The 21,967-nt window shown below is 43.3% G+C and overlaps 1 protein-coding gene across 1 annotated transcript in view; it reads right to left on the bottom strand.

Moving 5' to 3' along the window:
* LOC139383606 (potassium channel subfamily K member 10-like) overlaps positions 1-17,582 on the bottom strand; it is a 43,577-nt gene extending 25,995 nt beyond the window's left edge. Inside the window, exons 1-2 of the mRNA XM_071128164.1 lie at positions 17,525-17,582; positions 9,301-9,713 (exon numbers count right to left, since the gene is read on the bottom strand). Coding sequence (XP_070984265.1) covers positions 9,301-9,713; positions 17,525-17,582 — 471 coding nt within the window. The remainder of the gene's footprint in view (positions 1-9,300; positions 9,714-17,524) is intronic.
* Positions 17,583-21,967: the final 4,385 nt, after the last annotated feature.

Raw genomic sequence — 21,967 nt, 5'->3', positions numbered from 1 at the left:
GAGGAAAGATTACACAAGCGCTCATATGTTTATAACTCTAGGCTGACAGAAACAACAATATGAATTAGCTAACAGCAATTACTATTTATAATTAATCACATCTCGGGTGAGCTCACCATCGGTCAAAATAATTGAGTAAAACACTTTCTAGAAATCGAAAGTAATCCGATGAGTAGTTTGTGAACTCCGGAATGTTTTTTTTTGTATCAACCAAAGATAAGAGGAAACAAGATGAGTTTGGTCTGTTTATAGTATGCATGTTGAAGGGGGTGTTTCGTCTACGATCATCCACTTCCCTTCATTCACTTCCAGAAGTTTACCCGAAAGAGGAGTGAACCATTCCTTCACCTCATTATAACATCTTTGGTCTGACAGACGTGAGGGGATTATTAGGGGATTGCAAATCTGACTTGGTGGCTAGATTCACAACGAGTGTAGCTTTAATTCAGTACCTTGCATGTGTGTTTTAATGAAAGTTTGAGATTTATCGAGTACTATACTATAGTACTATAGGTGGCGCTCTGAAATTTCCGTTGAGGTGTTCCTGTGCAGGAACCACGTCGGTAAGTTTTAACAATTAATGAACATGCACCTGTGGAACGATCGTTAAGACACTAACAGCTTACAGACGGTAGGCAATTAAGGTCACAGTTATGAAAACTTAGGACACTAAAGAGGCCTTTCTACTGACTCTGAAAAACACCAAAATAAAGATGCCCAGGGTCCCTGCTCATCTGCAAGAATTTGCCTTAGGCATGCTGCAAAGAGCCATGAGGACTGTACTCTGGAGTGGGATCAATTTGGAGGTGGAGGGTCCGTCATGGTCTGTGGGGGGGTCTAACAGCATCATCGGACTGAGCTTGTTGTCAGTGCAGGCAATCTCAATGCTGCGTGTTACAGGGAAGACATCCTCCTCCCTCATGTGGTACCCTTCCTGCAGGCTCATCCTGACATGACCATCCAGCATGACAATATCAACAGCCATACTGCTCATTCTGTGCGTGATTTCCTGCCAGACAGGAATGTCAGTGTTCTGTCATAGCCAGCAAAGAGCCCGGATCTCAATCTCATTGAGCACGTCTGGGACCTGTTGGATCGGAGGGTAAGGGCTAGGGCCATTCCCCCCAGAAATATCAGGGAACTTGCAGGTGCCTTGGTGGAAGAGTGGGGTAACATCTCACAGCAACAACTGGTAAATATGGTGCAGTACATGAGGAGGAGATACACTATAGTACTTAATGCAGCTAGTGGCCACACCAGAAACTGACGGTTACTTTTGATTTTGACCCCCCCCCCCCCTTTGTTCAGGGACACATTATTCAATTTCTGTTAGTCACATGTCTGTGGAACTTGTTCAGTTTATGTCTCAGTTGTTGAATCTTATGTTCATACAAATATATACACATGTTAAGTTTGCTTAAAATAAACGCAGTTGACAGTGAGAGGACATTTCTTTTTTTGCTGAGTTCATATACATACTTGATCTGCGCAAACATGAGTGAAGTGCGGTGTAGGCTCTCCTCAAAGAGAGAAGTTTATCCGGCTCAGTAAAACCCCAAACATAAATTGTCTGCAATGCTGAGTGTGAATTAATGAGGGGGTGGAACACACCTCAATTCAAACTGTTGTTAGAAAATAATTAGAAATTGACAAGTTGAAACATAGCCTATAGATAATTAGCCGGCAGTGCGTGGTAACTGTCCTGTTGCGTAATAATCACATTTTGGAACAGTGAGTGCATTCTGACATGTGCATAAAACAACTCTCGCTGGGGCAACCGTTAGAGATATTTGGAACTCACATGTGAAGATGTTAAACATACTTTGGCCCCGGGGTCTGTCCTGATATGGTGCTGGATCAGCCCGCGCAGCCTGGCTCGCCCCATGTGTTAGTTAACCACTGGCCATATAGCGGCCATCCTAAGGACTATGTGATCGAACGAGCGGTAGGGGCATGCTTGGTTCTGCTAGGCTTCTTTTGCTGAAATCCAAAATACCTCTGTGTGGTTGCCCTTACAATAATTTGAAGGGGGAGAACCCGGGAAAGGCTTGAGGAACTTGGCGCAGGGCAAACATAAGGTGGGGCAACAGCATGTCCCAATTTTTTCCGTCCTTATCCACTACACTTCTTAACATGCTCTTGGTGGTTTTATTCAGCCTCTCGCACAGTCCGTCCGTCTGGGGGTGATAAACACTTGTTCTAATCTGTTTTACACTCTACAGTTTACACAGGTTTTTCACGAGCCGCGGCATAAAGGGAGTGCCTTGATCTGTTAGAGTAGTCAAGGGTAATCCCACTCACAAAACAACATGATCAGCTCCTTGGCTATGACTTTTGTTGCCATAGTGGGTAACGGAATAGTCTCTGGATATTTGACCGCATAGTCCACTACTACGAGGATGTATTGGTGTCCTTGGGATGATAGTGGCAGCTGCCACACTAGATCCATGGCAATCTGTTTGACTGGTGTTTCTATAATGGTAAGAGGTATTAGGGGAATGCAAAAATGGGCCTTGGGGGCCGTACGTTGACACCTATTGCATGACCTGCAATATTTGGCTACGTCCCTGGTCACCCACGGCCAGTAGAACCAGGTTAGTACCCTCTCAGCCGTTTTCTCACGTTCCAAATGTCCGCCTAAGACATGGGAGTGGGCCAAGTGCAGCACAGTGTCTTCATATGACCCCGGTACTATCAATAGTTCGAACTCGCCCCCGGTACTATCAATAGTTCGAACTCGCCCTCCCTTCTCCTACATACCCAATAGAATAGGCCGTTCCAAATGGCAAAATATGGGAAACGTAACTCACACTCATCCTGTAGCCTCTTCCCATCAATAACTGCCACTTTGGCCATTAGCCTTAGCACCTCCGGATCTTGCTGTTGGGCCGTGCCAAACTGACCCATACGTAAACTTCCGTAGCCTTCGGACGGGGTTTGCGGGGGGGGGGGTGATCTATGTCGCCGTCTTTGGACTTCGTGCCAAACCCCGGCCAGGACTCCTCTGGTGTGGACTCAGCGAAGATCTGTCACAGCTGCTCTCTTTCCTCCTGACTCCTATCCTCACCCGACAGGCTGGCTCCCTCTTCACTTGGCTCTCAACTCTGTGGCACGTCTCATCACTGGACGTCTCTTCAAAGACCCGCCGCAGCCGTCATGTAAACTCCTCATCCTGCTTCTCCCGTTCCCTTAGTAGACCGTCTAGTTGCCCAGTGTGGTTTCCTTTCTTTCGGCTGAGTTTATGGCGGGCCACCGGGTTATATGTCAGGCTCATAAGGCACTGTGAGCTCCTCTTCTCGTCGGCCACACTCCTGCTTCTTCACATTGGACCACAACCAGTCGAAGAGTGGGCAGTCTCGGCCGAGGAGGACGGGAACTGACAATTTCGGTGACAGGCCCATCGCCTTAGTGACTTTTCCAACGGGTGTGGTCATCTTTACTCGGGCCCGGGGGTACCATTGGACGTCGCAGTGAATGCACGATGCCTTCACTTCACTGTCCAGTCATCCTGTATATCCCTTTGGCTGAGGGAGACCATGCTGCCGGAGTCCAGGAACGCAAATGTTTCAGTTCCGCTACGGACTGGGCGGACCCCAGCCAGCCTTTCACTAGGTGGACTAACTGGAACGCTTGTTCTCTGGGTGATTCACCATCCCTGTAGATCCATCCGTGGAAACTCTGGGCTCTCTCGCAGGCGTTCAGGTTATACTGAGCCAACACCTCTGCCTTCAACTTGCCATAGTCCAGCTCAGCTTCTTCACCCAGGTCGTAATACGCTGCCTGTGCAGGCCCCGATAGCAGGGGCCAACCTTCTCGCCTGGCCATCCGTTCAAAGGCCATGAAGTAGGCCTCGATGTCGCTCTCCATGCTCATTCGTGGGATCAGGCTGTTCACGCTCGGCGTGGCTCTCCTGGTGACAGGCCTCTCCCGGGCCGGGTCCTGTTGGATTGCGGCCAGTGTTTGCGCCTGTTGTATGCCGCATGCTGCCAGCTGGGCTAAAATGGCCTTGCTCATCTTCTGCACTTCGCTTTCGTCTCTGCTATGGCTAGGAGAGGTAGCGGGATAGCACGAAATGAGAAGCAGAGACGTGACTTCAACAAAAAGAAGGAAACTGTATTAGGTGTTTTTCTTTTAACTCTCCCTGGGGCAGTACAAACAAAAGGCCTGTGTAAACACACAAAACACACAAAAAAATGTAAAATACCAGTTGGTACTAAACACCAAACCAACAGCTTGAGCATAACCTACAACAGGGAATCAGAGTGCTGTGGAATTCGCTGTGGCCTCCGGCTCATAATCATTCTGCCTCTTTTCAGGTCCTTAAGAGAGCACCAACAACAATTAGTCAATTGCCCTCATGTGAGATCATCAGTAGTGGCTGTACTGTGGCCCACCTCCAGGAGAGGGCGCAGTCGGACCACTTCATCTGGCTGATCCCTCACAATGGGTTAGCTGACAAAGTCACGAAAACGATGTGCACGCTTCAATGGTGCAGAAGTCCTTGGGTTGTTGTGATACTGGATGGACAGATACATGTACTGTAACTACCAACAATGACAAGACAACTGCCATGTGGGGAATTGTAAGTCACCCATTTCAGCTAGTTCCGTCTTGTTATTGATACCATGTCTTGTTTTGAGGTGTTTTGACTGATTTCATGTCATTGCTAATATGGCTCAAATTCACTAGCTAGCTAACCAACAACTGTAACAATATATTTGAGAGACAACAAGTGCTCATTGCGCTCATTTATGTTTTTAATAAAACATTGGAGACTAATTACAGTTTACATGTAGTCAACAATCTTAAGCCAGTGATCACCGACTGGGCGATCTCCAAAGCATTTCTAGTCGATCATCAAACAGTTATGTAAAAAAAACTATGATAAAGCCTTACTTCCTATTTTTTTTAATTGCACAGTCAACACTTTGTACAACACATATAAGCTATAAAATGTGCGTTCTCCCAAACAGCACTGCAGCTGCAATGAATGAGTATACCAAAGTGTTGTGATAAGCTTGCGTTGTTATTATTAGCAAGGAATATTTAACTTTCTCTGGTCATAGGAGTAATAACATGAATAGGTGCATGAGGCATGAGTGCATCTTGAGTTTGCCATCAGCTGGAAGACTGTGTTCCCTTTTCTCAGTGGAGGGAGAGCAGAGGGACGTTGAGTCAGGAGAGAGGCAGCCTCCCTTCAGACTGACGACCAGATGCAGACCATCAGTCCAGTAAAACAAATATATAGTATATTATATTATGCTCACTTAGCTGTGTATCACAAGTAATACAACAAATGGTCTATTACCAGTGTGGTCATATACCTACAATTTTTAAATGTAATTTCAAAATGGTCTGAGGAGAACAACATTGACAGGGCAATTCAAGTGATAATATATTTGGCCTATAGCCTACTGCACAAACCTCATTGCTACAGAATGTTTTTTAATTGGTTAATGTTGCATAGGCTTAAGTTTGTCATGTTTAAAACAAATCTGAGCATTGGATCTCAGCTTGCATTTTGACTCAACGTGAACCCCCCCTAGTTGCACACACTGTAACGAGTGCACTGAGAGTCGGTAAGCAAGTTCAAGGAGTGAGTGTTTTATTAAATAAAATAAACAATGAACACGAAACACAAACAACGCACCGACATGAAAACAGACTCAATAACACCTGAGGAAAGAACCAAGGGGAGTGACAGATATAGGGCAGATAATTAGATAATCAAGATAATCGGCAGATGGAGTCCAGGTGAGTGTCATGAGGCGCAGGTGCGCGAGACGATGGTGATAAGTGTGCGGGATAATTAGCAGCCTGATGACCTAGAGGCCGGAGAGGGAGTATACTTGACAGGCTTCGGTTTTGTTGCTAAACAACCAACCTGTCTAGAACCCCTTTTTTTATCTAAGAGGGTATGCTGTTTTTAAACACATTATTTCCTCATGCTTCTAGCTATCATTTAGTTTGCAGCAGCACAGGTTTGTATGAGCCTTGCTGTTTGCCACTCATACCTCGGCAACAATGTTTCAAAACATGAATTAGATTTTCTTGCCATAGAGAGCTAACGCCATCCGACGTCAGCTAGCCAACTTTGGCTCAGTAGTGTGTGTGGCCTCCACGTACCTGTATGACCTCCCTACCACACCTGGGCATGCTCCTGATGAGGTGGCGGATGGTCTCCTGAGGGATCTCCTCCCAGACCTGGACTAAAGCATCCGCCAACTCCTGGACAGTCTGTGGTGCAACGTGGCGTTGGTGGATGGAGCGAGACATGATGTCCCAGATGTGCTCAATTGGTTTCAGGTCTGGGGAACGGGCGGGCCAGTCCATAGCATCAATGCCTTCCCCTTGCAGGAACTGCTGACACACTCCAGCCACATGAGTTCTAGCATTGTCTTGCATTAGGAGGAACCCAGTACCAACCGCACCAGCATATGGTCTCACAAGGGGTCTGAGGATCTCATCTCGGTACCTAATGGCAGTCAGGCTACCTCTGGCGAGCACATGGAGGGCTGTGCGGCCCCCCCAAAAAATGCCACCCCACACCATGACTGACCCATCGCCAAACCAGTCATGCTGGAGGATGTTGCAGGCAGCAGAACGTTCTCCACGACGTCTCCAGACTGTAATGTCTGTCACATGTGCTCAGTGTGAACCTGCTTTCATCTGTGAAGAGCACAGGGCGCCAGTGGCGAATTTGCCAATCTTGGTGTTCTCTGGCAAATGCCAAACGTCCTGCACGGTGTTGGGCTGTAAGCACAACCCCCACCTGTGGACGTCGGGCCCTCATACCACCCTCATGGAGTCTGTTTCTGATCGTTTGAGCAGAGACATGCACATTTGTGGCCTGCTGGAGGTCATTTTGCAGGGCTCTGGCAGTGCTCCTCCTGCTCCTCTTTGCACAAAGGCGGAGGTAGCGGTCCTGCTGCTGGGTTGTTGCCCTCCTAAGGCCTCCTCCACGTCTCCTGATGTACTGGCCTGTCTCCTGGTAGCGCCTCCATGCTCTGGACACTACGCTGACAGACACAGCAAACCTTCTTGCCACAGCTCGCATTGATGTTCCATCCTGGATGAGCTGCACTACCTGAGCCACTTGTGTGGGTTGTAGACTCCGTCTCATGCTACCACTAGAGTGAAAGCACCGCCAGCATTCAAAAGTGACCAAAACATCAACCAGGAAGCATAGGAACTGAGAAGTGGTCTGTGGTCACCACCTGCAGAACCACTCCTTTATTGGGGGTGTCTTGCTAATTGCCTATAATTTCCACCTGTTGTCTATTCCATTTGCACAACAGCATGTGACATTTATTGTCAATCAGTGTTGCTTCCTAAGTGGACAGTTTGATTTCACAGAAGTGTGATTGTCTTGGAGTTACATTGTGTTTGTTAAGTGTTCCCTTTATTTTTTTGAGCAGTGTATATGTCAATGGAAAACAGTTCAAACAAATTAAAAGGGAAAATTAGCTGTCATTTCAGAGCTTGATGTGACTTGGTCCGCTTTTGATTTCTAAAATCCCAATTACACTCTGGTTGGTTGGTAGATCACTGAAATTGATCCAAACGATAGCTCTCGTTATCATTTTTCACTCTTTTTGTAGTTATCGTTATAGTGTGATCGCTCCTGTTCACTAGAATTAGAAAATATATTTTTTATATTTATCCTTATAGTTATTGTCCTTGGTGTAGATGGCCCTTTTGAGACAGTCTGTGATTGGTATTTTCTGCTTGTTATTTTCACAATTTTTCACAAGTTCTGGCTCAGGAACTGAAAGGTTCATGAGCCTAGGTCCTTGCAGAAAGAGCCCCAACTGACACATTTAATCAGTTTCTGTGTAGGTCACTGTTTACTAGAGGCAGTAAACATCATTCTAGCTTTAAATCAACTGCAGGTCCTCAGATCCAGGATAATCTTAGAGACTTATTTGCATCATTGGTCAGTCTAAGGTATATTCTGGGAGGATTGTGCTAGAGATGCGTGCTTACTGGTATGTACAATATAAAACTAAATTCATAGAGCATACTTCCAATAATACTCGTCATTGTTTACAATTTTTCGCTTTTTCCCACACAAACAAAGCTCTGTTTCTACAGCCTGTTGTTACATAAAAGAAACATGAACTCTGCCATGACCAGTGACCACCAGCTGATTTAGCAATGTGTGGGCGTCGTTAAAGAGCAACAAATCAATACATAGCCTTAATTATTCACAATATCAGGCCCAAGGACATTTCTAGAGGTTGCAACAGTTACAACTTTTTACGTAAGGCTGCATTTCTTATCCAGACTATCAGCTATTAAGTTATTCCCCCAAGTCCTGTTTCTCAGCTGACAGCTATGTAACATAAGACTGCTGGTCAATTATGCCACTTAACTAACATGATGCCTGAAGTGGATGTTTATATACATGTGTCATTGTTCATTATACTGTAGCTATCATGGTTTATACCATGGCTACTGACAGGCCCTGGGGCTCTTATTGTGTTTACTTTAAGAAGGGCACATGACATATACATATAAATTAGAGCACACAGCCGGCCAGTGTGTAGTCAGTGGGGTGTGTGTGTGTGTCCATGGTAGGCTCATAGGAAGGAAGTTCCTAGGTCATAACTCATCCTGACTCATGGGCACCACTGAAGGGACTCTAACAAGCTACTAAAGCAGCATTAATAGTGTAACATCTATACAAACAACCCTATTTTACATTTCACTAGCTGGGCATCTATATAACTCCTCAAGATACTCCTCAGATCTATGTACATCTGCACTACTGCTGCACATCTAGAACTGAGATGTGCCAATACCTAAGTCCATTTACTATGACATGGCTACTCAAAATTGCTCCAGAGCATAGAATAGAATTTGAAGAGGTTAGTGTTCATATAAACAGAAACTGAATATGCTTCTCTGCATCTATGCTCAAAACAGGGTCAAAGATTGTGAGTCTTATTCAGTACATTTAGTTATTGTTTGCTTTTTAAAGTCTACCAACCATGCCAGCAGGCATGCCAGCTAAGATAATTAGGCAAGCTAGCTACTCTAACTTGATTGATAACCTGAAATGGCTTCTTGGTATCTAGTTTTGAGGTTGGGAGATTGGAAATCTATCTGGTCTAGCTAAAGCCAACTTCATAAAATTGCTAGGTGTATTACAGAGAAAAACAAACAGGATAAATCTGAGGGGGCTCGTGCCCCTGTGCCCCTATGGGCATGACGCCTGAGTGGTGATAACCATCACCATTCCTCGTGCCACTCGCCATTGACCCACACACATTCACACACACCACCAGCAAAACTCACCTTGATCAGTTCTTCCAGCTCAGCAGGCGTGACACATGGGTGCCTCCGCAGGAACAAAGTTTTTTCTAGGGTGATGCTGTCCTTCTGGTTGCTCTCGAAGGGCTGCTCCAGGGAGCGGAAGGCCAGGCCACCCCCCACCAAGAAGGCTACAACCACCACAAAAACCGCCACCACCGTCTTCAGCTTCATCACAGAGTGGAGGGCCGAGAGGTCGCCGGTTGTGTCCATGCTGGCCACCACGCTGGCGGAGCGGGAGGAGATGGAGAGCCGAGGTAAGGGGCAGTGGCCGTTGGCCCCCTTGGAATTACAGCCCATGGGGTTCTGCATGGCCGCCACACTGGCCTGGACAAGGCTAGACTGGATCATCCCTGATTGGACCTTCTTGGGAGGGGCCAAGTTGGTCTGGACCACCACTAAACCGAAGTAGAGAGCGTATAAAGTACAAGTTAGCAAACTATTTTCATAATTAACGTCTGGGAATGTAGCTTTTAGGAGCTTAAATGTGGTCATTAACCTTTCCATCCCTGAATAATACTCAAAAACAGCTACAGTATGGTTCATGGTCCTCTGCAACTTCAGTATCAAAGTTCTAGAAACTAACAGACGCAGATGGGATAACTGTATCTATCTATTCCAGCAGACTAATGATACAAGCCATTTGTGTGCTACTCCAGTCTGCAGCCCTGGACAGATGCCCCATTCCATATAGCCTGGAGTAGCATTGTCAAGCACTTAAACACCTCCACAGAGTTGAGCACAGACTCAAGTTTTTGAAATTAACCTCAGACTCATTTTATTTAATTTTGCATGATACTTCAAAAACGTAAATTCTGAAACACTGTACCGAGGTTTGTTCTCCGTTGTTGCATACCTTTCTTTGTTTGCTGAAATCCGTACATTTTAATAAAACGTTAATCAAATACAACCCCTGACGGTTTACTTGTTGAGATTCATTTGGCACATGTGGACTAGCACATAGTTGCCATTTTAGAGAAACAGCAATGAGGAAACAGTCGGTGGTTGTATTTGATTAACGGATACCAATGAATGGGGTAAATTTAGAGCTGTCCACCCAACAAAAAAAATCTTGACCGAGTCTTCCATATATAGACACACTATGTGTGTTTTAATATCAAATCAAATGTATTTATAAAGAGATCAAGATCAACCAGAAGAAAAAAACCTGTTTCCAACCCCCCTCCTCATGGATGGCCTGTCTGCAATGAACTTGAAACACTAGCAAACTTGCAACATTGTATAAAATATTCTTGGCCCTCAGTTTTCTGCACATGTATGCAATTTGTGCACAGGATAAGAAGTAATCAGGTATTTCCATTGGATCAGAACATTACATGTTTCCTTCTCATGCTGTTGTTATCGGAGAGAGAGCTGGAAATATGTTTCTAATACTTGAGGAACTATTGTCATTCTCAATGGATTCTAAAAACAGACTGTTTTACTTTGAGAAGCTCCACAGGTCATTAGTGCTGGTGAGATAACACAATCAGAAATACTAATCAGACATCCCCAAATGAGCACATTTATAGGCCTACATTTGCGCGCAGGCCAAGTTGCCTAGACTTTATATGCGTGATCAGGTGCTCGTCCTTACTCAACATTGACAGGAGTGCTCCAAAAAAAAGACACTGAGTAACTTATAAACACTTAATGCATTGAAATAAAAAGAAACGTGTTTCTCACAAGTGTAGCATAGGTTGTGAGCTCTGCAAATAGCGTGTCCACTCCGACAATGACAACAGTAAACGACTGTTGTTGTAATAATAATAATAATCATATATTGAATGCATTAATTACCGTAACCAAACAAACATTGCCGATTAGAAATCATGGGTATTAACGGTAAATGTAGGCTACTACTGGTGATATATGTAATGGCGAATTGATAGACACTAACAATCAAAAGGCAAACAATTCACACAAGGAAGTTATGAAACAATGAAATGGCATTCTGGAGAGAGATGTGCCTTGTGCATCTTAGCCACACTCCCCTTCTTCTTAGACCAATGCCACGTCTCCTGAATGGATTAGTCTACTGAAACAGGCGCAAATCGGACAGGGTTCTCATGTGAAGTGATTTTTAAAATATATTTGCCACTGCTCGACTACAAAAAACTAATCTTGGTCAACCAACAGCCTATTGACAAAACAATCAACCAGTCAACTAAATGGGGTCAGCTCTAAGCCAAATCCTTGATGAGAACCTACTTCAGAGTGCAAACGACCTTAGAATGGGGAAAAGATTTACGTTCCAATAGGACAATGACCCCAAGCATACAGCCAAAGCAACGCTGCAGTGGCTTTAGAACAAGAACGTGAAAGTCATTGACTGGCCAGCCAAAGCCCAGACTTGAATCCCATTGAAAATCTGTACAAAGACTCCTCATCTAATTTAACAGAGCTTGAGAAAATCTGCCAGGAAGAATGGGATGAAATCCCCAAATTCAGATGTGCAAAGCTGATGCAGACATACCCAAGACAACTCAAAGCTGTGTTTGCCGGCAAAGGTGCTTCTACAAAGTATTGACTCAGGGGTGTGAATACTTAATGTAAATTAGATATCTGTATTTCATAAAACATGTTGTTTTCACCGATTATTTATAAATATTTTTTTTTATCCATTTTGGAACACAACAAAATATGGAATGAGTCAAGGGGTATGAATACTTTCTGAAGGCACTGTATGTGATAATTATTATTCTACCTTTATTTCAACAAGGAACACATACTGAGACCAAGGTCTCTTTTACAGCTGGGCCCTGCATATACATGTTTACACATACAATTTAGGTACAATGATTAAGAAACTACACAAGACAAACAAAACGATCACAGATAACACAAAAATACAGCAGCAGATTGTTACATTTACACACAGGTTATTCCCCTAACAGCACAAGAACTTGCATTACCCAAAACAGTTACAAGCAATATAAAAATAAAAATCCCCCAATAAATGTTTAAAATGGGCAAGGGGGACAAGAGTCTCAAGTTTAAGTTTAGTCTGCATGTCACGTTCGTTATAAAGATCAGACCAAGGCGCAGTGTGGTATGCGTACATTCTTATTTATTAAAAGAATGAACACTAAACAAACTAACAAAATAAAACTAAACGTGAAGCTATACAAACGAGTGCTGACAGGCAACTACACATAGACAAGATCCTACAACAGAATGTGGGAAACAGGGCTGCCTAAATATGATCCCCAATCAGAGACAAAGATAAACAGCTGTCTCTGATTGGGAACCATATCAGGTCAACATAGAAATACAAAACCCTAGACATACAACACTAGAGTACCCACCCTAGTCACACCCTGATCTAACCAAAATATTTAGAAAACAGATATCTACGGTCAGGGCGTGACACTGCAGGCTATTCCATAGGCAAGGAGCGTAACAGGAAAAGGCAGCCATACACAACTCTGTGGAAATCGCATGGGCCTCAAGTGTAATCCATGCTTGAGACCTGATTTAAGGAATTCTAATTCTAATATTGATGAGTGATGATAAATAAGAAGGTAGATTATTCAGAAGTGCTTTATAGACAAACACGAGAGCATGTTGTTCTCGTCTCATGGACAGCGAAGTCCAACCCACATTTTGATATAAAACAAAGTGGTTAGTTCTGTAGCTAGCACCCATAATAAACCTAAGTGCGCAATGATAAGTAGCATCCAGTGATTAAAGTGTGGATGCCGTAGCATGCATGTAGATAATATCTCCATAATCTATAACAGACATAAAAGTAGCTACCACAGTGCTACAACAGTGAGAATTGTTTTGTATTCAAGCCTCAATTCTAATTTCCACAGCTGTATCTAAACAACTTTATGCGGTGGGTGCTTTGATATCAAGGGGAGGACAATGTGTTGTTGATACACAGAGACTCGGAGAGCATTGGCGAGAGGTGCAAAACCACCCTCTTCAATAGAAAAAAAGAAGGATTCAATCTGTCTAACAGACAAGCGTGGCCAGTAAGAGAGGGGGATAAATGCCACTCTGGGTCCTTGCTTTCCAAATGGGGTGTGTCATAAATGTACGTCAGCAGGGAGACGGGGGAGGTCACCCAAGGTGGGGGACTGTGCGACTTGGTTGCAGTATAAATCTCACACCTTGCATACTATATGTAATTTGTGAATTTAATACAGTAATGTCAGCATACCTGAGAGAAAATGCATGATTTGTAAAGAATTGTATTTTTCAATATACACTGTAGGCTTTCTGTGTATTTCGCTATATTATACAGTTACTACACTACCACATACTATGTTCCTGAAACAACTGTCTAGCACCCTTCTGTATGAACAACACTAACACTAACACCAACACAACCGGTTATGATGAGTCAAGGACATCAAGGAAGTCTCAATCACTTCCAGGGATCTAAATCCTGTTAGTCCATTCTTTGACACTGATCACAGTTTAAATGAATCAAAACAAACTTTTGTCATCAGGATGGGTACATAAGGTCAGGAATTCACCAACATCAACATAGCCACAGGAGGAGAACATAGGAGAACATTCTCAAGCTATTTTTAGGACATTAAGGGGTAGTTTCCTGGACACATTAAGCCTAGTCTTAAAACTATTTTTTGATTAATATTCCCGATTGAGCTTGCTTTTTAGTCCATGACTAGGCGATTGGGAAACTGCCCCAAAAACAGTAACTTCACAATAAAGGGGATTCACAATGAAATTTCTCTTAGGATGGGTGGGATTAGCTTTAGGCAGACATTTTATCTAATATTTTCAGACCTGCAAGCTGCAGAGAAGAGCCTGCTGATGGACTTTATAGAACATCCAACTTTACAACCCACCCATTTAACATCCAACTGGGTCAAGTGTCTTGACTAATCTGACAAAACCATTCATTATTTGGTTTTCATCGCTTCTGATAAATTGAGTGGAATGGAATAAATGGGCACCACAGTACATCATACTTGGACGAGTGCTTTAAGAAAGGGGTTGAGCTATCTACCACTAAGTCTGCTTCTGTCTAAAAATAGCCATTAAATTCCAATCACATTCTGAATAACAAATGGTTCCATCATTATTAGCATAACTCATGGTTGTAAGGGTAATCTATATCTCAAAACGACCTGGCGATTTGGGTGGGCATTCTAGTTTGTATATTTCTTTGTTGGCCCGGTATGGTTCCCATTCAGAGGCAGCTGTCTATCGTTGTCTCTGATTGGGGTTCATACATAGGCAGCCCTTTTTCCCACCTTCAGTTGTGGGATCTTGTTTTTGTACTGTTACCGTGTAGCATGCAGAACGTTACATTCGTTTATCTTTTTTTTTTTTCAGTCCAGAGTCTCCGGCGACAGTCCGCAGTCCACAGTCTCCGGCGACGATCCGCAGTCCAGAGTCTCCGGCGACGGTCCGCAGTCCAGAGTCTCCGGCGACGGTCCGCAGTCCACAGTCTCCGGCGACGGTCCGCAGTCCACAGTCTCCGGCGACGATCCGCAGTCCAGAGTCTCCGGCGACGGTCCGCAGTCCAGAGTCTCCGGCGACGGTCCGCAGTCCAGAGTCTCCGGCGACGGTCCGCAGTCCAGAGTCTCCGGCGACAGTCCGCAGTCCAGAGTCTCCGGCGACGGTCCGCAGTCCAGAGTCTCCGGTGACGGTCCGCAGTCCAGAGTCTCCGGCGACGGTCCGCAGTCCAGAGTCTCCGGCGACGGTCCGCAGTCCAGAGTCTCCGGCGACGGTCCACAGTCCAGAGTCTCCGGCGACGGTCCGCATTCCAGAGTCTCCGGCGACGGTCCGCAGTCCACAGTCTCCGGAGTCTCTATTTGGTTAGGTCAGGATGTGATTTGGGTGGGCATTCTAGTTTGTATATTTATTTTTTGGCCGGGTATGGTTCCCAATCAGAGGCAGCTGTCTATCATACTTAGGCAGCCCTTTTTCGCAGCCTCAGTTGTGGAATCTTGTTGTTGTACTGTTACTGTGTAGCATGCAGAATGTTACATTCGTTTATCTTTTTCTTTTCTTTTTGATCAATAAAGAAAGATGTACGCTTACCACGCTGCACCTTGGTCTTATTCTAACGACGAACGTAACACTACCGTGTTTTTGAAATTACTATTGTGCTCCAAGTTCAGCTTTCACAAAATACTGTATAAAACATTAATCATGAATTGTGTTACAAGATACAAACCTGTCTCCTATTGATTTCCATTGTTCCACATGATTTGATTATGTGGGAGAGTAGGCTAATGCTTTTATCCAATACATTCCTACTGCCCTTGGTCTTCCACCTCTGTCTCTCATCCAGACTTTACAAGAGGAATACTGAACGCTGACAGGATAAAGACAAGTGTGAGGTGATGCAGTGGGGGATCTAAATCCAAGAAAAATTACTGGATGACGAAGATGAAGTTGTGTTTTTACTTGTATCCACCGTCCATGATGATGATGATAATTGGTGACTATGGTATGATAATTTCATACCTTCTTGTCCACTTATAACAGGCAGCAACATCTGATGCTAAGCCATAAACTCAGCAAAAAAAGAAACATTCCTTTTTCAGGACCCTGTCTTTCAAAGATAATTCGTAAAAATCCAAATAACTTCACAGATCTTATTGTAAAGGGTTTAAACACTGTTTCCCATGCTTGTTCAATGAACAATAAACAATTCATGAACATGCACCTGTGGATCGGTCATTAAGACACTAACAGCTTACAGACGGTAGGCAATTAAGGTCACAGTTATGAAAGCTTAGGACACTAAAGAGGCCTTTCTACTGACTCTGAAAAACACCAAAAGACAGATGCCCAGGGTCCCTGCTCATCTGCGTGAACGTGCCTTAGGCATGCTGCAAGGAGGCATGAGGACTGCAGCTGTGGCCAGGGCAATAAATTGCAATGTCTGTACTGTGAGACGCCTAAGACAGCACTACAGGGAGACAGGACGGACAACTGATCGTCCTCGCAGTGGCAGACTACGTCTAACAACACCTGCACAGGATCCGTACATCCGAACATCACACCTGCGGGACAGGTACAGGATGGCAACAACAACTGCCCGAGTTACACCAGGAATGCACAATCCCTCCATCAGTGCTCAGACTGTCCGCAATAGGCTGAGAGACGCTGGACTGAGGGCTTGTAGGCCAGTTGTAAAGGCAGGTCCTCACCAGACATCACCGGCAACAATTTCGCCTATGGGCACAAACCCACCGTCGCTGGACCAGACAGGACTGGCAAAAAGTGCTCTTCACTGACAAGTCGCGGATTCGTGTTTATCGTTGAAGGAATGAGCATTACACAGAGGCCTGTACTCTGGAGCGGGATCAATTTGGAGGTGGAGGGTCTGTAATGGTCTGGGACGGTGTGTAACAGCATCATCGGACTGAGCTGTTGTCATTGCAGGCAATCTCAACGCTGTGCGTTACAGGGAAGACATCCTCCTCCCTTATGTGGTACCCATCCTGCAGGCTCATCCTGACATGACCCTCCAGCATGACAATGCCACCAGCCATACTACTCGTTCTGTGCGTGATTTCCTGCAAGACAGGAATGTCAGTGTTCTGCCATGGCCAGTGAAGAGCCCGGATCTCAATACCATTGAGCACGTCTGGGACCTGTCGGATCGGAGGGTGATGGCTAGGGACATTCCTCCCAGAAATGTCAGGGAACTTGCAGGTGCCTTGTTGGAAGAGTGGGGTAACATCTCACAGCAAGAACTGGTAAATCTGGTGCAGTAAATGAGGAGGAGATACACTACAGTACTTAATGCAGTGTAACTGACTGTTACTTTTGATTTGGACCCCCCTTTGTTCAGGGACAAATTATTCCATTTAGTCACATGTCTGTAGAACTTGTTTAGTTTATGTCTCAGTTGTTGAATTCTATTATGTTCATACAAATATTTACACTTGTTAAGTTTGCTGAAAATAAAAGCAGTTGACAGTGAGGGGACATTTCTTTTTTTTGCTGAGTCTAGATATCTACTCCCAACTACCTGGCAACATAAAAATCACATTGCATAATAATAAAAAGCTATCTTAGATAACATCAATGAAAGATGCATTATATATATATTAACAATCCTAATAATAAAAATAAAAAAATCACATTTTATCTTAGATAGTGGATGGTAAAGACAACTGTACCCAGCCTAAGCATTTCTTCAGTCAGCATAGACAAACTATTCAGGGTCAAACTCCACTTTCTGAGGAAAAGGTATATTTAGGCTACTAACCTTGTTGATCCGGGTCCAATTTTACTTGTTTTCTAGGGTTTTCCAGTGGAAATTTCATAGCTTTTGTTCTTCTCAATACACACTAAGACCATAAATCTGCTCAATACCGCGTGAGAAAATAAAGGAAAATAAACCAAATCTGCCAGCGCCCTTGTAACAGTTCTGTGTTATATTTGCTTAGAATGTCATTAAAAAATATATATTTCTTAAAAGTAACGCGAAAATTGCATTGTCTGGAGCCATGGGTACACGCCTGGACAAATTGTTCGTAATAAGGTTTCTGTAGGCCTACTGTCTGACGCACCTTTCAGGAACACCCAATGGGCTACAACTCATTTCACACGCCAATCCACACTCCAGTCCACTCGGGAACAGAAGTGGACAGTGAGTTGCGCGCTTTTAGAACCATGAATTTCACAGTCACGAATGAGGATGTCACCCCCAATAAATGAGGAACAACGTGTATTGTCTAGTAGTCTACCTCTCCATCAATGCACGTTTTTCTAAAAGTTCTAATTATATTACCACTAATAGCCTACTGTACGCTAATTATAGGCATATAAATGATCATCAACAAATGTTTGTAAATGCGTTACTTACTCTTTTGTGCCAGGGAGGGATACCGCCTATCCTCCTCCTTTCGTTTGGGTTAAATCAAGTGCTCCACTCCACTCCTGATTGGGTATCGGCGTTTACTGCAGGGACATGGCACATGAGTAAAAGTCATAATTCAATAATAGACTACTAAAACCATTACGTCTTCCAGTGCTTCACCTATATACATAGACTTGAAATCGCTGGCCATTTTAATAATGGAACACTAGTCACTTTAATCATGTTTGCATATTTTTTATTTAGTCATTTCATATATACTGTATTCTATTCTACTATATTTTAGTCTATGCCACTCCAACATTGCTCGTCCTAACATGTTTATATTCCTTAATTCAATTAATTCAACTTTTAGGTTGTGTGTATTGTGTGTATTGTTGTGAATTGTTAGATATTACCTTATTGTTTGAGCTAGAAACACAAGCATTTCGCTACACCCGCAATAACATCTGCTAAAGGTGTATGTGACAAATACATTTTGATTTGATTTGATTTATGCACTTAGCAGCGGTGCGCTACTGCTGCTGAATCTAGGCCACCACTGTAAAAAATACATAATACAAAATAACAAAATCATGTAGCTGTATACATGTGTAAATTGTCCAAATCAGGATGACCCACACCTCTTTGAAAATATGTATACCAAATCTTAATGGTGGGAGACAATAACACAATGTTAAGTACCTCAATGGACCAGAAAGGAAATCACACTACAAACTATCAACCTTGTGCCCTTGAGATCACAAAATTGATCATGGATACATTAGAACTGGTGGATATATGGAGACCCAGATCTAGTGAGATATACACGGAGGAGACTTAATCAAGCTAGTTGTCTTAACTACTTTCTGGCACCAAAGGTTTAAAAAGTATTGATATGAGACTGAATGCGATCAGACCATAATCTAATGGCCCTTTCCACTCTAACGGGATATTGGAAATTTAATCAAAGTCTACTGGAGGACAAGTTGTTCTTAAATAAGACCGAATAATCTATAACTGATTTTTTTTCCATCACAATACATGTTCAGCAAATCCCCTTATTGTTTGGGATACCTTTAAATGTAACTTCACAGGTCATTCAACTCAATATTAATCAGTAAAGAAAAAGCCGTTTTGGTCTAAAGAGACAACACTAACAAGGGAAATACAGGAACTAGTGGATGCTGTTGAGTGTAGGACAGCTCATAGTAATGGCTGGAACGGATCAAATGGAATGGCATCAAACACACAGAAACCATGTGTTTGATACGATTCCACTCCAGCCATTACCATGAGCCCATCCTCCCCAATTAAGGTGCCACCAACCTCCTGTGACAGGAACTAACAGTACAGGTAGATAAACTTGGTCCAGGCCCCCCAAATATTTTAAGTACATGTCTCCTCCTTCTCCTTTCCAGTCTCCTCCTTACCCACCGAATGACGATTTCTGTAAAGATTTATTTCCTAATAACGAAAAGAAGGAAAATTAACAAATGCACAAAAAGATCAGTGTGAAGGTCAAATTACAGAGGAATAACTTTGAGGCTATTAAATCCTTTCTGTCTGGAAAAATCGGTAGAGTTATGTCAAGCCTGATTTTTATGTATTCAAGCTCCATTATTAGCTTGATTTAACTACTCCTATAACAATTGTAGTCTGTCAGGGAGCAGGAAGGTCTGATGTCACTATTACTAAAACAAGAACCAGATGCTAAATACAAAGATCCTGTCCATCTAAAAAACTGGAGGCCTCTTAGACTTTAATGTTGTGATGCAAAAATAGTGGCGAAATGAATAGCACTCAGGTTTTTACATGGATGATACATTGGAGACAATAAACAACAACTAATGGTTACTTTGTTGTACACAAAGTTGTCATGATTACAAAAGTTTGGCTCACATGACACTTGACCCTATGGTTCATGTACTTAAATTTAAAGAGACTCTAGTACGTTTGCATACTTTTTAGCCAGTAACCCTGAAAGTAGTGCTCACAAGACAAAAGTGGTCCCCGGAAATTGCGTACTACATCGTATATGTGCAGATATATGCCCCACGTAATTGCTCTCTCTCTAGCTCTGATGTGTGTGCATGATTTACCTTTTGCAAGCTGTCACTCAAATGGAGAGGGGCTGAAGCTCATTGGTTGAACTCAAATTGCTAGTGGGCTGGCCCATGTGGGGGAATATGTAGGGAAAATGCACAGCTTCGAGAAAAACAGTTGATATCAAACTAGGGATTTTGTGGCTAATTGAGGTAAGACAGTAATTCTATTCATAGATTATGCATGCATGAACTAAGCATTGACACATCCAGCACAAAGCTTAGTCGTTAAAGTTCCGGACATGTCTTTAATATGTATGTTTTACACAAGTATCTATACTAGGCCTCTTCCAATAACCTTAAACTTCCCAAGACTTAAAGGTACACAGTATACTCACAGCTGTTGAATGGTTGTTGACATTAATGCAAATTATGGGTTGTACATTTAAACACTAGCCTGACTACCCATCCACATTGCTCCGTCCAAATGCCATGCCCACTAGCAATTCATTTATTTTACTAGGAAAGTCAGTTAAAAACAAATTTCTTATTTACAATGACGGCCTAGGAACAGTGGGTTAACTGCCTTGTTCAGGGGCAGAACGACAGATTTTTACCTTGTTAGCTCGGGGATTCGATCTAGCAACCTTTCAATTACTGGCCCAACGCTCTAAATCAAATCAAATCACCAGGCTACCTGCCGCTCCCTCAATGATGAGTCTGAATTGGCTTTCCCCCCCAAGAGAGATAAAGGTAACTGACATAATAAAGGAAACACTTGAGTAAACAAGGGATACAAAGTATACAGCGTCATGTATACAAATTCTGGGCAGGCCATTATTTTGGCTACCATTGCAATGCTCTCATAGGACAACAATGCCCCCATCCACAGGGTACGAGTGGTCACTGAAGGGTTTGACGAACATGAAAACGATGTTAACCATATGCCATGTCTGTCTCAGTCACCAGGTCTCAGTCACCAGGTCAGTCACCAGGTCTCAACCCAATTGAACACTTATGGGAGATTCGGGAGCGGCACCTGAGACAGCGTTTTACACCACCATGATTCACAAAAGGGAAGAAAAGAGTATAAGATTAACATGGTCACTTGATTATAATGCTATATAAACACACAAATCACTAAGTATCGTTAGTTCTGTTATAGAGAAGCTCTGTCCAACACAAAGTCTTGGAAAGGTATTGTACTATAATTAGTTTGGTTCTGTAAATTAAATTATTCACTTGCAAGTGAGGGACCACCACTGAGAATTCCATTTACTATCTGTTTAATTATGAATGAAATGGACCTCCTCAAGGCTGAGCATGAATTAGTCATGATATTACTTTCAGGATGAAAAATAGGTTTACATTAAATATTGAAATGTGCCTTATGTGTGTGCACATTTCCAACAAGATGTTTGTTGTGGCCCGATGTGGTAGCCTAGTGTTTATGATAGAGAGATAGAGATAGAGAGCGCGCACGTGTGTGTGTTTCAGAACCATGGACAGGTCCCATCCCTCCATAGGCTGCTACTGATCAAACAAGCCACAATTAAAAACAGGTCAATGTTGCACATTCCAAACATCAATCATGCCTGTTTTCAAGAGACAACTACACATCAAGACAGCTAAAAATAAAAAAATGTGTTCCAGAGAAATGTATAGTGCGCATGCTTTAGAGTTTTTGCAAGTGAAAAACTTTACGCATGTTCTATGTATAGCGTAATGACGCAGTCATAGCAACCGGCATGGAGACAAAGAAGCTTCCTAACCTAATCTTGCGGAGTCAGCGGCAGTTCAGGGATTT

The sequence above is a fragment of the Oncorhynchus clarkii genome, chromosome 25 (assembly GCF_045791955.1).
Source record: "Oncorhynchus clarkii lewisi isolate Uvic-CL-2024 chromosome 25, UVic_Ocla_1.0, whole genome shotgun sequence".
Classification (NCBI taxonomy): domain Eukaryota; kingdom Metazoa; phylum Chordata; class Actinopteri; order Salmoniformes; family Salmonidae; genus Oncorhynchus; species Oncorhynchus clarkii.
This window is presented reverse-complemented; position numbering and strand designations above follow the sequence as displayed.